Genomic DNA, 17,852 nt, shown 5'->3' on the forward strand with positions numbered 1-17,852 from the left:
TAGTTTTTAAAGTGGTTGCTCTGGGTGTTACACACAGCTTAACCAAGTCTACCGGCTTCAACATTTCACCAGTTAAAGTGAAGTGTAAACACCTTTCTTGCTTTAAAGCACACATGAATTTATAATCATATGGAAAATGCTCGATATAATATTAGGTGAGAAAAAGCAGCATGCAAAACTATATACACAAAATGACTTTATCTCTGTTAGAAACAACAATGTACGCACAGATCAGCAAATGGAGAGAAAAAATAATGAAATTGTTAAGTGGGACTGTTTGGCTGCATTAGGAATATGGTTACTTTCTTATTCTTTTCCTCTCTACTTTTACATTTTTCTAAATTTTCTTGTTAGCTTGCGCTATTTTCATAATGGAAAAGAAATGTAGAGGAATACAGTACATTAAACCTTCAGACTGGCCTTTTGTTGTTCACATTTCAGTTCCTGGTAAGGTGAAAGGGTGTGCATAGATAGTGGCAGGCTGAGAACTGGCTTGACAAGACTGGCAGCCATTAAGTTTACATGTGAAATGAGGTAAAAAAAAAAAATCCCCACTATGATTAGAGGATAACAAGGAAATAATCTGAATGATAACCTTCATCCAAGCCAGATCCCCAGTCTGGTTGAAGGAGCCGGCGTTGACCCTACCTTCTCCAGCTGGGATGTGCTGTCATCACAAGCCTCCCGGAGCAAGTGCCGGGCCCTGCTGGGGTCTCCTTGCTTGTATGCAGCGTGAATGCCCTCCGTCCCCGGGCACCGCGCTGTGGGGTCACTGCCTGGTGTGGACGGTTTGCTGCCCATGTCCCCAGCACCTGGGTGGACGGAAGCACACACACAATGTCACCATCACTTGCCCGTGCCGCTCATGGGAATCACAGAGAGGAGAGCAGGATGAGCTCTCCGTGAAATAAATCTGGGGCTTTAGGAAGAGAAAAGGGTTGCCCTGAAATAATGCCAGTGTCACCAAGGACAGCAGACCCCGGGATCTGCAGCCCTGTGGGAGGGACTTTCTGTCTGGGGCTGGTGCTGAGTCAGGCTGTCTGTGCAGCAACACTGTCCTGCCATGGAGTGGATCCAGGGCACCTATGGCAGCTGCCTGGCTGGGAACTGCCAGGCTGATCTCACTGACAGCGACAGAAAAGTAGGGGTTTGGTGGGAGAGCTGAAAGTCCAGCCAAATTGTTCCCCTTCTGTTTCCCTCACAGGGGTATAGTATCTAGTGGTGGAAGAAAGACAGGCCTAATATTCAGGATTTGGAAATTTATACTCACTCTGCCTAGAAAACCCCACTAAGGGTGTGGGATTTAGAATCAGCAGCCCTCATCCATACTTGCCCCTGCACAAATATGCCACATTCTGATCATGGTGATCCTCTGAAACTCTAGGCCTTGGGACGCCATTGGATCACTAGTGTGACTGGCCCAGGGTGTCCCTAAGATATCTCTTGACTCTGACAGTCTGGTTATCTGAAATGTGGCTCATCCATCAGGCAATATCTTGCTGTCCTCTAATTGTGACACTGGCTGTGCTACTTGGGAAAAATGGCGAGCTTTGCAGCAGGCATGTTGCAGCAATGATGGGGCATTCACTGAGCAGTTAAGTCAGCTCCTACCCTCATTGAGCTCTCCCTTTAGAACAGGGGTTTTGTGGACCCCAAAGGTTGATGAATAGCCTTCCGAGGTTGCCTGAACATCCTAAATTGGACACAAAACTCTGTGTGTGTGTGTGTGTGTGTCTGTGTGCGTGTGCACACGCACATGCACGTGTGTGTGTGTACATTCTTCTGAGGAGAAAATTCAAGGCTTCTACCAGATTTCCAAATGCGCAAGTGAATCAGAGTTAAAAGTTTTACCTCTATAAATATTACTGAAAATACCACAATGAATGAGGAGTTATGTTCTGAATGTGTTGAATGAAATAGGGAGAGAATCCTACCATGTTTGGCCAAGTTCACATAGTCAGTAAAAGGCAAACCTGAACTGAAGTTTGGACCCCTAGCTCTCAGGCTAGGGTGAACCTCCTCCATGTCTCTGCTACCTCTTTGAAGGAATGAATAAAAGAAGCTTCTTCTCACGTGAAAATAATGCGGGGCAAGGTTGGCTTCCAAACTCTCATATCACAGAAGTGAATCACATTATACCAGCTGACATTTGGACAACTAAAAAAATATAAATTTATAATAACATACATTTATGCGCTTAGAAACAAATTTAACCAAAGATGGGAAGACCTCTATAAATGAAAAGACATTCCATATTCATGGATTAGAAAAATCAATATTATTAGCAGGTCAATTCTTCTCAATTTTATCTACAGATTGAATAAAATCCCAGCCATAATTTTTATAGGTTTTGGGGGGTATAAATTAACAATCTGACCTTCAAATCTGTATGGAAATTCAAAGGATTTTAAATATCCAAAGTAATCTTGAAAAAGAAGAGACCTGGAAGATAGATACCATGTGATGTCAAGACTTACTATAAAGCTACAGTAATCAAGGCATTGTGGTACCAGTATAGACAAATAAACCCATGGAACAGCATAGAGAATTGAGAAATGTACCCATACTTGTACATTCAATTGATTTTTGCAAGAGTACCAAAGCAATACAACGAGAAAAGCAGTCTTTTCAACAAATGGTGCTGGAACACCTGGACACCCACAATGAATAAAAAGAAACTTGGACTCCTACTTCTCACCCCCGCCCCCCTCCCCCAACACATTAATTTGAGACAGACCATGGACCTAACGTAAAGGTTAAAATTATGGAACTTCTAGAAAAACAGACATAAGAGAATATATTTATGTCTTGAGAGTAAGTAAAGATTTCTTAGATGGGACACAGAAGGCAATAACCATGATAGGAAAAATTACTAAATTAGACTTCACCAAATTTTAGAACTTCTGCTCATCAGAAGATTGAGCTACCGTTTAAAAGTGAAAAGGCAACTTGTATACTGGAAGAAAATATTTACCAAACGTAAATCAAGAAAAAAATAGAATGGTATCCAGAATACAAAAATGATTCCAAAACTCAGTAATAAAGGACAGCCCAATTAAAAATGGGCAAAGATTGGAACAGCAGAGGATATTAAAAATATTCAAAAAGCTCAATATCACTAATTATCAGACAGATGCTAATTAAAACCAGAAGCAGACACAGCTATACTCCCACCAGAATCACCAAAATTTAAGAAGACTTACAATACTTGGTGAGATTATGGAGCAACCAGAACACTCATGCTTCATTGGCTGGAGTGTAAAATGGCACAAATGGAGTGTAAAATGGAAACAAGTCTGGTGGTTTCTTATAAAACTAAACATACAGCTACCCTATGATCCAGCAATTCTGTTTTCAGATATTTAGCCAAGAGAAATATGTCTGAAAAGCTTATCCAAGAATGTTCATAGCAGTTTCATTCATACTGTTTCCAAACTGTAAATAGCACGTGTCCATCAACAGAAGGACGGATAAACAACCACGGTGGTTTAGTAACTACTCAGCAATAAAAAGGAATGAACTACTGATCCATGAAATAAGTGACAGGCAGTCTCAAAACATAATGCTGAGTGAAAGACTGATCACAAAATGATTCCGTTTATATGCTGTTGTAATCGATGGGTGAAAAAAAATCAGAATGGTGGTTCCTGGGGGGCAGGGGCAAGCATGAAGTTTACCAGGGCGGGGGCATGAGAAAATTGCTGTTTGTTACTTGTCAAAGCTTATCAAACAGTCTAATGAAGACTTGTGCATTTTGCTCTATATGGATTTTACCCACAAGCACTATCAACAATATTGGACTGTAGTTAATAACACAAGTGCTGAAGATTTTGAGGGTGATGTGTACAGATGCTTGCAACTTTCTTTGAAATGTACTGAAAATATTGGATCGATGGATGGACACAGGGATACAAATACGGATAGAATGTGAGAGAGCAAGTTTAGAAAATGTTAATGGTAGAATTTAGGTAGTGGGTAATGGATGTACATGGTTCAATTCTTTCAACTTCACATTTACGTTTTTTTGTTTGCTTGTTTGTTTTTGTAACAAAATGTACAGAAGTGAATCAAAATATCATACCCTAAATGCAGGGCCCACCATATGGCACACTGTGTAAGCGCCACCATCAGGGCAGAAAAATCCTGCTCTGTAGAAAGGCAAAGACACGGGCTTACAATAAAGGCGCTTGACACTGTTCAGGGTCTTTACAGCTGATTCTAAGCCATGACTTTCACTACTTCAAAGGGACCATTCTGAAAAATCCATGGAAGTGGATGAGCATCACACACCATCTGCATCATTCCCAAAACACCAATGCAAGATTGCTGTGTCTGAGTGGAGATTACTGGGGATCTTTGGTTGTGCATTTTTGTAAAGAGGAATCACAAAACGGCTCAGGGTATAGTGGTTGCACTTGTGAGTAAGACAGCTTTGCTCCCCAACACAAGCTAACTGTCCCATTAATTATTTACCATCAGAGACCCTGGGACATCAGAGAGCTGACTGGGAGGAGAAAAGCATGGGCAGGGTGCAAGAAGGAGGTAAAATCAACAACAGCAGCATCCATCAGGAGGGGCACTTAATTATGTCATTGCCCATCTTTCAAAATTAAACAAATATTTCCCTTATCTCTGTAGATTACAAGCGTGAGTGTGTGTGTGTGTGTGTGTGTGTGTGTGTGTGTGTGTGTGTGGTGTGTGTACACAAGCAAGTATAAAGTAACCTCTTCTGTTCACGTTAGGAACATAAATAAAAACAGTTCACCTTTGAGTCTCAATTGAGTGACACTGAGAAGGCAGAACCTAGGGTATAGGGTGCATGTCAAATTACAAGGGTGATTTTACTTTAACTTGATTTTTAAATAATGCAGCATATGTGCAGTAAATGATGCAATCGGAACCAAGACTCTACTCAATTCTATTTATATAATTTTTAACGTTGTGGTGTTTTCAGTTCTGCATCTGATTTTCTTAGGTTGCGTGGACAATGCACATCCACTGTCACTGATGCTGAGGGCTGGGGCGGCGGGGGGTCTGGCACATTCAAATTGTTGGAAGGACATTACAGGAAAACATCCAGTAATGTGCATGCATTTGATTTAATCTGCCAACTTCTCTTAATTTCCTGAAATTATAAAAATAATGGTTAGCATATATTTAAATTGAAAGAAAAAAGACCACAATGCTAATAATTAGTATTAAGGATGGGCTGGGGTGGAATTAATAATGGAATTAGAAAAGATTTTTGTTCTTTATTTCCCCATAATGGAAATAGAGGACTATTTTGTTTTAAACCTTAAAGAAATTACACAAGTAATAAAAGAGTACATTCTCACTGAAAAAAAAAATAACACAGAACTTCATGATGTAATAAAGCAGAAGCCTTCCTCCCCACCATCAGACACCTTTTCTTGAGGTAAATATTTACTTTCATATTACTTTTCCCCCCAAATACTACAGCTCTGTATTTGACAACTGGTGACTTCTGATTTAAACTTAAAGCGGAGGACTGTATTTACACCACTCAAGATTATTCAGGGATTTGTGCCTGTTAAACAGCCATTGTCCATAATTCTATTCTTCTCTGCAGTAAAATGTGACAGCTCTAAGTATTTTGTTCATACAGATGTAAAATTCGTATTAAAAATATAAACACCCAAAATGTATCCTATTTCAATAAAATACCAAATAAGTCACTAAAACCACTAGGAAAAGAATTGTAGAACATTAGAATGATTCAGTTTCAAAAAAAGAAATCCCTTTTTGTTCTCTATTGCAATGTCATTATTTTCCTATACAGCAATGAAAATCCCCTATATATATATACATGAATATATACAGACTCACATACACTACAAACAGGCATCTCACTTGCTTTTAATGCAAAATTAACATGATAAATATGCTTAATGAAGTCAATAAACAAAGGAGGAGAAGGGAAAATCAAGAGGACAATTTTGGTTTTTGGTTTGATTTTAGGAATCAATTAATTAGAAGTAGGAGCTAGTGAGGAGAGGCTACAAATAGAGTGGATGGCTAGGGTTATGGCTTTGGCCCATGTAGAACTATTCAAGAACACAGGAAACATCTACAGTAAGCTGTGAAATGATAGTGGACATATTCCTGGTTGGTGACAAACAATAATATCAGCATAGCCTGGTATTTAAATATGCTGGACATGATGCTAATTAAAGTTCAGAATGTGAAGAAGCATTTGGTTAAAACAGTATTTTAGCCTGTGGCATGAGAATATTATTTTGTCCTCGAGAATCACTTTCAATGTAGTACTCTATTTATAAAAGAAATATTTTCAGCAACACTGTGTGCTCTACGTATTCAGCCATTGCTAGGAGAAATGGTTTCGGTTGCCAATAATTCAGGCTCTAAATATCATTTCTGTAATTCAGGTTTTGGAAACGCAGAGTATTCTGACTGCAGGAAAATGAATGGAAATTTTTCTTCTCTTCTATTTTGGGGACATAGTAAAATAGAATTCCATGAATATGATTGAGTGATGTCAACTGTAAAAGCCATATCACTTACACGAACAGTTCCTCATGAACCTCCCCCCTTAAAGAAAGTCCTCCTTTGTTTGTTGGTTCTGAGTCCGTTAAGGAGAGTCCTAAGGAGAGTCTTACCTTTTCTTCTAGAACAACATTTGTTAAGTCATCCCTCCACACCCAAATATCAGAATAAAATTCTCTCTCTACTGTTTTTCTTCTACAAATCTAGGACAATGGAGAAGTAATACGAAAGTGACTTTAATTCTTTAAGTTCTAAATGTTGGCCTCTCATATATATATATTTAATTATGTATAATTATATCAATAATATATATTATATACAATTATATATATTATCTATCTATCTATCTATCTATCTATCTATCTATCTATCTATATAATTTTTAATTCTCTCTTCCCCACCAAAGAAAACATGTATGATGGAAAGAGAATGCTGTCTGTCCATTCAAAATCTGTTGCATCCTCTGTATATCCTGGAAAAGACCCTAACATTTTACTTGTACATCTATGGATTTTTTTTTATTCCATTCATCTCTATCAACAGAGTAGCAAAAAGTAAAGACATATCTCTCAACCCACAGTTCACAGCAAAGCACACAAAAGTAAACTTCAGGATGCTACTGACCTGGTCATGATCGCTTAAGGACCTTGTCCTGCATCCTTCCCCGAGTCCCTGGGTGGCCAGAGCACTGAGGGCAGGGGCTGTCCCTCTCTGGAGGGGACACCCTCCTGGCTCTGCAGGGGCTCACCTGCTGTAGCCCTGGGTTCACCAACCTTCAGCTGGAAGGATGCTTCTTTCTCTGCAGCTATCACTCTAGGATTTTAGCCTCAGTAGCAGTTTTCATCTCTGGGTCGTATTACGGTGAAATCCAACCCTTTATTTATTCGGGGAAGATGCAGAGGTTGGGGGATGTGGAGGGTGATGTGACCCCCAGGGTGACCCTCGGTGATAATTCCTCACCAGCTCCAGATGGCTGCTGCTCAGCCCCATCACGCTGGGCCACTTGGATCGACCAGCATCAGAAAAGAAAGCCCAGGCAGCGGTGGCATCCTGGCTCATGGCTCACACAGAACAGCGCTCCGCAATGGACGCTGAGTGTTCTCGTGCTTCAGAGCCTCACAGCACAGACGCACAGCTTCTCTGAGGATATTCTCACCAAATGGATTTTTGCTAATAAGGGGGGGATGAGCAGTTATATAAACAAACAGCTCACACAAGAGACAATCACAAGAAAAAGTGCTATTTTCTTTAGAAATAAAAAATACAATTCATCTTAAGATGCCATGTTATGCCCACCGACATGGCGAAAAGTGTAATGAATTCTAACGTGCATTGGCTGGCCAGAGTGTGGTGACATTTGTCACTGTGGGAGGCCTGGAAAATTGTATGACTGTTTCAGAAAGCAATAGCAATACTATATATATAGTATATGTAGCTATATATAGAATAGGGTGTTGATGCATTATGCCATATATACATATATATATATATATATATATATAAAACATATATAACATATTCTGGCATACATTATGTCATATATACATAGCAATATATATATTGCATATATATAGCCATACATATATATATAGCAATATTATATGTGTGTATATGTACATATATATGTATACATATATACGTTATATATATAGCAATATTATATAACAACACCCTATTCTCCTAGGAGTTTATCTGAGGAAATAACATGGCATGCACAAAAAGATACACTCTTAAGCTATGACACTACCTTGCAGAACTACCTACAACAGCAGAAGGAAGAACCTGCTAACCAGGTAAATGGCCAATATCAGGTTTTAGGGAATGGCTTATAGAAAGGCAATGTCTAGGTGCCCTGCACTGACTGCTGCTTGATTTTTGTTATTTAATCAAATGCTCACCTCAGTGCTGTGGGTAGGTGTCATGGCTGCCATTTTACAGATGAAGGGGGCCAGAATACAGACATTGTTCACAGTGATAGAGTTGGCAGGTAGCTGCAAGAGTGGAAGCAGGTCTTTCTGACCCCAGAGTTCATAGAATTCCCGCCACCCTGCTTTCCCATTTAATGCCTGTTGTGGACTGCATGTTTGTATACCCTCAACATCCATGCTTTCACCCTGATCCCCAGGGTGATGGTTTAGGAGGCAGGGTCTTTGGGAGGTGACTGGGTCATGAAGATGGAGCCCCTACAATGGGATTTAGTGGCACAAGTCACAGGAGAGTTTTTTCACAGCTCTCTGCCTAGTGAGGATCCAATAACAAGATGGCTGTCTGCAAACCAGGAAGTGGGCCCTTTCCACAAACAGAATCTGCTGCTGCCTTGACTTTGGACTTCCAGCCTCCAGAAATGTGAGAAATGAATGTCTGTTGTCTAAGTCACCCAGCGTGTGGCAATTTGTTACAGCAGCCTGAGATGACTTTTAAAATAGTGACTCAGGGTAGTTCAAAATGAGCAACTACTATGAGCCATTAAAACATAATAATGAAGACTAATAATAAAAAATATATACATAATATTAAGCTAAAAGTGTAGGACATGGGGCACAGGTTGAGGCATCATTGGTTGACATCATTTGAAAATATGCAGAGTAACAGAATTTAGATTATATGGGATTAAAATGCTTGGAGAAAAAAGGTTTCTAATGTGTACAGACTATTATTTTTGTTTATAAAAATTCAGTCTGTATATATGACAGTAGCAGATGCCTTCAGCAGGTGCAGTGGATGGAGATTTTTAAAATTTTGTGTTTTCCAATATTGTTTTTTCTTACCAAGCTTGGATTGACTTCGAACTTCAGAAAAAGAAATTTAAAAAGTATATTCAGCCCAAGGTTGACTATTTTCAACCTGGCTTCACAAACCAGTTCTTTGATGGCATTATCTAAACTGAAACAACTCTTTTTCTTGGATATACCAATTGTTTTGGTTCTGGGTAGAGCAAGAAAGTCTCTTGGGACAATAGTCCGTAAGCATGTCACAGATTTCTAAAAGACAAAATAAAATGGTCTAACAACAATAATAATATTTAGTATGCCAGTAATTGGTGCCATTTATTAAGTTCCGCCTGATGTTGTAAGAAATGTCCTCCATACTTCCACCTTCCTGCCAAACCCATGAAGGCAGGGGTTCTATTCACTGTCCTTCATGAGCTGACCAGTGTTCTGAGGGGTCAGAGAGCACAGCTGGGACTTGGACCCTTCAACACCTGCCACCAAAGTCTAACCCCTGACCCTCCCCACCTCCCCCCCTTCCCCCCCCCTCCCCCGCCCAGGCTGTGTGCTCCCAACCAAACATGGGATACTTATTTGGAACATAATGTGCTTGGCAAACACATGGAAACTAAAAGGTGAGATGATCCTGTCTCATTAGATGGAAAAACCAGAGAGCAAACGATGGAAGTCAAATTCTCCATGAATTTTCTGCAGCAGCAGAAGAGAAAACCCAGAAATACAGAGCTACAAAGATGAATTCTTTCCTATACTTAGTTCCTCTTCCAAATATTCATTTATTTATTGCTCATTCATTCTAGAAATGTTTAACACCCAGCATATGCTGAGCTAGACTCTGGGACACAGCCTAATGAGACGGAGGGAAGAGCCAGTGTGTGAGGCTGTCTTTTTCCCAGATTTTAAACATCTACAACAGAAAGCATGCTCGAGAGACAAACGCTGCCCTGGTAAAGAAAGAGGAACCATCCTTCTGGGGAAGTAAAAATCACAGAAGTAAGACAGTTCCTTTGTTTAATACTCCCATAATATAAAATGGCACAATCTGAAGACAGAAAAAGAAAGTGGTCACACTGTGGGGAGGCAATCATGGGCATACACACTGAGGGCCAGGCCATCCTTTGTCACAGCAACCCAGCTTCTAGGGAACTGACTCTGAGGGAATAATTCTACACATTTAAAAACATTGTGCAAAGGAAAAAAAAAAAAGCAGTATGCATGAAGATGCTGATTGCGGTATTGTTTTGTGGAGCAAAGAATGGAGGTTATGCCAAGCACCTAATGCATTATAAATGCTTATCATGTTGAACACACAGAGGGACAATGCAACACCACATAGGCAAACTGACAAAAAGGAAAGACTCCAAGAGAATAACGTTGGCTTTCCTTATGTGGTGGCATTTGAGGCGATCCCTTCCCTTTGCTCAGTTTTCCAGTTACTTATGTTACTGCTATAATGGAAAAGTAGTGTTTTAAATATACTTTTCAGGGATGAGCACTGGTGTTATATGTAAATGATGAATCACTAAATTCTACTCCTGAAATCATTATTACACTATATGTTAACTAACTTGGATTTAAATAAAAAAATAAAAAATAAATAAAAATACACTTTCCAGGTTAGCACTGTAAAACTTCTGGCTGACTCCAACTTCCTCTTGGCAAAGATGGGCACAGGGGGAAGGAAGAAAATATCTCAGTCTAGAAGGAAACTAAGTATGAGGCACCCAGATTCTTTCCAGTGGTGTCTTTTCCCCAAGAACCGTGAACTATGCTAAAACGTGGTGACAGAAATGCCACTCAACTCACATGAGATGACTTGGGTTCAAGTCCTACCTTCGCTGCTTAATGGCTGCAAGGTTTTGACAAGTATTTATGTCTGAATCTTGTCATCTCTTTTAAAAACAACAACAAAATGGCACAGAAAAAAAAAAAAAACTACTGTGGGGCAGCTGGGTGGTTCAGTTGGTTAAGTGTCCGATTTGAGCTCAGGTCATGATCTCGCGGTTTGTGAGTTCAAGCCTCACGTGGGGCTCTGCACTGACCATGTGGAGCCTGCTTGGCGTTCTCTCTCCTCTCTCTGCTCCTTTCCCACTTGCACTCTCTCTCAAAATAAATAAATGAACTTAAAAAGTAAAAAATAACAAAAACAAAAACAAAAAACTACTGCAAAATTCATGACAAAAAAAAAATTGGACCGGTACACAAACAGAGGGTTATTTCCAGGGGGTGTGCTCCCCCCCTACACTGCACCCTCATTTCCTCCACGGACCCCAGGCTCCCTCAGCCTTTACTCTGGTGTCTCTCCAACTTGGAAGGAACTCCTGCCCCTTCCCCATTTATCAAAATTCTCCTTCTGCTTCTAGGCTCAGCACAGACGCTACTCCCCCAGGGAGGACTTGGGCAGGGGGCTCTCCATGGGCCCCCTTCTCCTTCCTCTGCCTGACCAGGACCATCCTCTTGTGAGCGGTCTGTCCACCTCCTTTCTGCCCAGAAGTGCCACAGGCTGGGCCCCACTTCCTCAGGGTCGTGGTGCCTAGCACTGAGCCATGTGCACCATAGATGCTCATTAAGAGCTTCTTGGAGTCGGTTTGTCCACCCTCCAGAGCTCTCTATGTGTCAGTAGGGGCTTCACCTGTAATCTGGCTCATCTGTAGTATCATTCAGCACGGGCACTGGGGCACAGAATTCTCCTGGTGAAAGAGGAGGAGGACATCTTCAGGTCCTTCTGGATTTACTTTCCATGAACGACTTCCACCTGGCCGTGCTCGCCTCCACCCCACCTGCTCCAGTGAGGCCGCTTCAGTGTTCCGGCGGTAGGGTTCACGTCAGGTCAAAATGTAGACTGTTTCAAGATAATACTCTGGGGCTTTCCAGCTCATGAAAGTAGCCCAGGACTTTGTCCTACACAGCGGGAGAAGGAGGTCCCAAAACACAGAGAGCCACGTAGAGGAGTGGAAGAGTGGAATGGTCAGGTCACCCAGCTGGGCATCCACATCTACATCACCTCCTTGTGCCTCCTGGAGGTGACGGCGGCAAAGGGTGGTTGTAAGGTCACATGAATGGAAGTATGGAAGCATGGGAATTGCTTAGAACACTACCTGACCCTCAGTGGGCTCTGGATAAATGCTAGCTCTTAAGTATGGCTCTTTGACATGAAGTTAAATGTGGCCTGTGTCTAAAAATTATGAAGTCTGGGGTTCCATCTTACTTCTCAGGCATCTAAGATAAGTCATGTGAGTTTAAATGGACAAGTTGGTTGTTTTCTGTACCTTGTTTACTGAGCTCTGGGGCAGATGTGAGTGGGGGCCAGACAGTGGAAGTCATTTCCTCCAGCACCCTTGCTGAACTTTTGGGGGATCAGGGGTACAGAGGCGCCCCAAATGCCTGGGAATCAACTCCAGACAGGGTAGTATGTGCCAGTGGACACAGCCAGGCCCCTGCATGCTGCCTAGCACACAGCTGAAGCTCAATAAATATGCTAACGGCCAAAATAGGGAGCCCCGATTGTTTATGCAGACAGTGCCCTTATCTAAAAATGCTGCTGAATGAGATCAGCCAAGTTCAAGTAAGTGGCTTTAGAGTTCATTTTGGTTAATAACTCTTCTTTAAAACTTGTCTTATCCCATTAGGGCTGCTCTAACAAGACAGCACAGACTGGATGGCTTATCGACAACAGAATCTTATTTCTTGTAGTTCTGGAGGCTAGATGTCTGAGACCGGGTGCTAGCGTGGTTGATGAGAACCCTCCTCTGGGTGACTGGCCTCTCATTACATGCTTACATGGCAGAAGGGGCCAGGGAGCTCTGTGGGGTCTCTTCTGTGAGAACACTAATCCTATTCACCCTCGTGACCCAATTGCTGCCCAAAAGCCCCACCTCCTAATACCATCACCTTGGGGGTTAGGTTTCAACATATAAATTTTAGTGGGACACAAACATTCAGATCATGGCAGTGATTTTGCTTAAAAGCATGAGAAATGCCCCAAAATACTCCCATGTAAGAGGTAACCTTACATGGTTATAATCATGTAAGAGGTAACCTTACATGGTTATAGTCAATATAGTCAATATAGTTTTTAATCATGAAGGCAGTGTTCGGAGTTAACCACTTGGTTAATCACTGTAAAATCCTTGATAGGAAATGATTACTGTGATTTAAAAAAAAAAGGGGGGGGGTATTTATTTTTGAGAGAGACAAAAACAGAGCGCCAAGTGGGTAGGAGCAGAAAGAGAGGGAGACACAAAATCCGAAGCAGGCTCCAGGCTCTGAGCTGTCAGCACAGAGCCCAATGCGGGGCTCGAACTCACAAGCCATGAGATCATGACCTGAGCTGAAGTTGGATGCTCAACCAACTGAGCCAGTTGGGCACCCAGGCACATTTGGATTTTTCTACTCTTTGGCTATTGTGAATAATGCTGGTATGATTATTTGTGTACAAGTTCTTCCAATTCTCTTGGGTATATATGTAGGAGTGGAATTGCTGAGCCAGATGGTAACTCTATGTTTAAAATTTTGAGAAACTGCCAAGCCATGTTCCAAAGCAGCTGTACCATTCTACATTCCCACCTGAAACATAGGTTCTAATTCTCCCCATCCTGACCATCACTTAGTGAGAATTGTCCATTTTTTTAATGTTACCTATTTTAGTGGGTATGAAGTGGCATCCCATTGTGGTTTGGATCACCATTTCCCAGATGGTTGGTGATGTTGAGCATCTTTTCATGTGCTTATTGACCATTTTTACATCTTCTTTGGTATATGTCTATTCAGATCCTTTGCTCATTTGTTGTCATTGTTGACTCCTAAGCAGCCTTTACGTAATCTGGATACAAGCCCTTTACAGGATATACGATTTGAAAATATTTCAACCCATTCAGGGAGTTGTCTTTTCACTTTCTTGACTGATGTCTGTCAAGTATAAAAACTTCTAATTTTTATTAGGTCCAGTTTATTTTTTTTCCTTTTGTCACTTGTGATTTTGGTGTCTTATTTAAGAAACCATTGCGTAATCCAAGGTTATGAGATTTAACCCCTTGTTTTCTTTTAAGAGTTTGATAATTTTAGCTCTTACATTTAGGTCTATGATCCATTTTGAATTTTTTTTTTTATATTGTGTAGGTAGGGATCCAACTTTTTTTTTTTTTTTTGCATATGGATATCCAGTTGTCTCAGAACCATTTGTTGAAAAGATGATTGTTTTCCCTCCCACGGTGCCTGGGTGGCTCAATTGGTTAAATGTCTGACTTCAGCTCAAGTCATGATCTCTCAGTTTGTGAGTTCGAGCCCCACGTCGGGCTTTGTGCTGACAGCTCAGAGCTTGTAGCCTGCTTTGGATTCTGTGTCTCCCTCCCTCTCTGCCCCTCCCCCTTTTTGTGCTCTGTCTCTCTCTCTCAAAAATAAGCATTAAAAAAATTTTTTTAAGTTGTATTAGTGCCTTTATCAAAACTCATCTGACCATAAATGTATGGGTTTATTTCTGGACTCGTAATTCTATTCCACTGATCTATATGTCTACCCTTACACCAATACCACACAGTCTCGATTACTCTAACTTTGTAGTACATTTTGAAATCAGGCAGTGTTGAATTCTCCAACTTTGTCCTTCTTTTTCACAACTGTTATGGCTATTCTGAATCTCTTGCATTTCCACGTGAATTTTAGGATTGGCTTGTCAATTTCTGTGAATATTTCAGCTGGAATTCTGATAGTAACTGCACATGTAGATCAATTTTGGGAGTATTGCTATGTTAACATTACTAAGTCTTCCAACCCATGAACACAGGATGGTTAAACTTCTTTCAACTGTGTTTTGTAGTTTTCAGTGTATAAATTTTGCACGTCTTTTGTTACATTTATTCTCAATTGTTTTATTCTTTTTGATGCTATTGTAAATGTGTTTTTTTTTTAATTTCGTTGTCAGACTTTTCATTGAAAGTATATGTAACTAAAATTGATTTTTACATTTTGATCCTGTATCTTGATAACTTGCTGAGCTGATTAGTTCTAATTTTTTGTAGATTCCTTAGGTTCTATATAAAATATTATGTCATCTGCAAATAGAGGTAGTTTCACTATTTCCTTTACAATCTGGATGCCTTCTATTTCTTTTCCTTGTTTCATTACCCTGGCTGGCCACTCCAGTATAATGTTGAATAGAAGCTGTGATAGTGGACATCATAGTTTTGTTCTTGATGCGAGAGAGAAAGCATTTAGTCTTTTATAATTACATATGATATTAGTTGTGGACTTTTAACAGATGTCCTTTTTCAGGTTGAGGAAGTGCCCTTTCATTACTGGTTCACTAAATTTTTTATCATCAAAGCGTGTTGGATATTTCCAAATGCTTTTTCTGTGTCTGTTGAGATAATCATTTTTTTTTTCTCCTGTTACTATGATGTATTATATTGATTGATGTTAAACCAGGCTTATAATCCTTGGACAAACTCCAGTTGGTGATGTTATATAATCCTTTTTATATATTACTGGATTTGGTTTGCTGATATTTAGTTCAGGATTTTTGCATCTGCATTCATAAGAGATATTGGTCTGTAGTCTTCTTTTCCTGTGTTGTCTTTGGTTTTGGTTTTGGGGTAACACTGGGCTCTTAGATCGAACTGGGGAGTGTTCACTCCTCTCCCATTTTTTGGAAGAGTTTGTGAGGTTGATGTTAATTCTTTAAATGTTTAAATGATTTAAATGGTTTAAAAAGCCATCTGGGTCTGGCTTTTCTTTGTGGGGAGTTTTAGGATTACTAATTCAGTGTCTCTACTTATAATTCTGTTTAGATTTTCTATCCCTTCTTGAGCCAATTTAGGCAGTTTGTGTCTTTCTAGGAATTTGTCCACTTCATTTAGCTGATTGAATTTGTTGGTGTACGATTGTTCATAGTATTTTCTAATTCTTTTTATTTCTGTACAGTTGGTAGTGATGTCCTCTTTACATCCCCAATATTAGTAATTTCAGCCCTTTCTCTTATTTTTCTTGGCCATTCGAAGTGAAAATTTGCCAATACTGTTGATTTTTTTTTTAATCCAACTTTTGGTTTTACTGATTTTCTCTATTGTTTTTCTAGTCTCTATTTCATTTAATTCTGCTCTAATCTTTGTTCTTTCTGCTTGTTTTGGGTTTAGTCTGTTCTTCCTCCTCTAAGTTTCTTAAGATGGAAGGTTAGTTTATCAATTTCGGATCTTTACTCTTTTTAAATACAGATGATCATAGCTAGAAATTTTCTTCTCAGTACTGCCTAAGGTGCATCTCCTAAGTTTTAGTATGTTGTGTTTTTGTTTTTTTTTTTTTTACCTCAAATATGTTATAATTCTTCTTGTGATTTTTTTAAAAATATTTTTTAACATTTATTTATCTTTGAGAGAGAGAGAGACAGAGACAGAGCGTGACAGGGGGAGGGGCAGAGAGAGAGGGAGACACAGAATCCGAAGCAGGCTCCAGGCTCTGAGCTGTCAGCACAGAGCCCGATGTGGGGCTCGAACTCACGAACTGAGAGATCATGACCTGAGCCAAAGTCGGACGCTCAACCTATTGAGCCACCCAGGTGCCCTTCTCGTGATTTCTTCTGTAAACTGATTACTTAAAGAGCATGCTGTTTCATTTTCACAAATTTGTGAATTTCCCAAATTTTCTTCCGTTATTGAGTTCTAATTTAATCCCATTGTGATCAGAGAACATAGGTTGTATGATTTCAGTCCTTTTAAACTTCTTGAGGCTTGTTTTACAGCCAAACATAAAATTTAAACATGCAAGGAAACCCCCCTCCCACAAAAATCTGTGTGTCCCAAAACACACAAGCAGGGTAAGAAGACAAATGACAAATAAGAAAAAAAAAACTGCAACTTATATCACAGAGACAGGGTCAATATGATGAAACAAGCATGTTCTTGCATTGTTGGAGGGAATGCAAAATAGTGCAGCACTTATGGAAGGGAATTTAACAATACCTGGCAAAATTATATCTGCATTTTCCCTCTTAGCCAACACTCTAGCTTTTAGAAATCTACACCAAAGATTCAATGTCACAAATGCAAAATGATATCTACACAAGACTATTTACTGCAGCATTACTGCAGAGGAAGCAATGCAGATGTCATAGAGAAATGACTAAATAAACTCTGGGACATGCACAGAAGAGAGTCCTGTGCAGTGGTAAGAAGGAAAGTGAAGTTCTATCCACTCTGGAGTCATCACCTATTGTTCTGTGATTCTCAGGGCATGCTCTTTCCGGGGGTGAGCAGACAACAGTGCAGTTCCCATAACGCGGTGTGCTGGGTCTGCTCACCCCATCCTGGAGCTAGGAAGACGGAGGCTCGGCAGATGGTGAATGAAGACCCTGAACGGTGCCTCCAAGTGGCACCATGCAGTGGGGGAGCTGTGACACTCAGGCTTGGTTTGCTCAGACGATAAAGGGACCTTTGTTCTTGGAAGGAGAGGCCTGCTCTCTTCCTCCCTGCGACTGTGCCCACGGGTCACTGTGCCGAGGACTCTCTTGAGTCCTCTTGAGATTATTTCCATAATCTCCGTGCATCCATAAGTACTGATGGTGGGGACAGAACCTCCAAGAGGTATCCCCACTTTTCCTCCCCACCTCCC

General features: G+C 40.4%; 1 protein-coding gene across 1 annotated transcript in view; it reads right to left on the reverse strand.

The window, feature by feature from the left end:
- The window catches only part of LRRK1 (leucine rich repeat kinase 1), a 127,367-nt gene that overhangs the window by 85,059 nt on the left and 24,456 nt on the right, over positions 1–17,852 (reverse strand). The window contains exon 2 of the mRNA XM_047086572.1: positions 649–812. Within this exon, the coding sequence (XP_046942528.1) occupies positions 649–812 (164 nt within the window). The remainder of the gene's footprint in view (positions 1–648; positions 813–17,852) is intronic.

This window comes from Lynx rufus, unplaced genomic scaffold (assembly GCF_022079265.1).
Source record: "Lynx rufus isolate CCGP_SWC_20201006 ecotype Redwood Valley unplaced genomic scaffold, mLynRuf1.p SCAF_21, whole genome shotgun sequence".
Classification (NCBI taxonomy): Eukaryota; Metazoa; Chordata; class Mammalia; order Carnivora; family Felidae; genus Lynx; species Lynx rufus.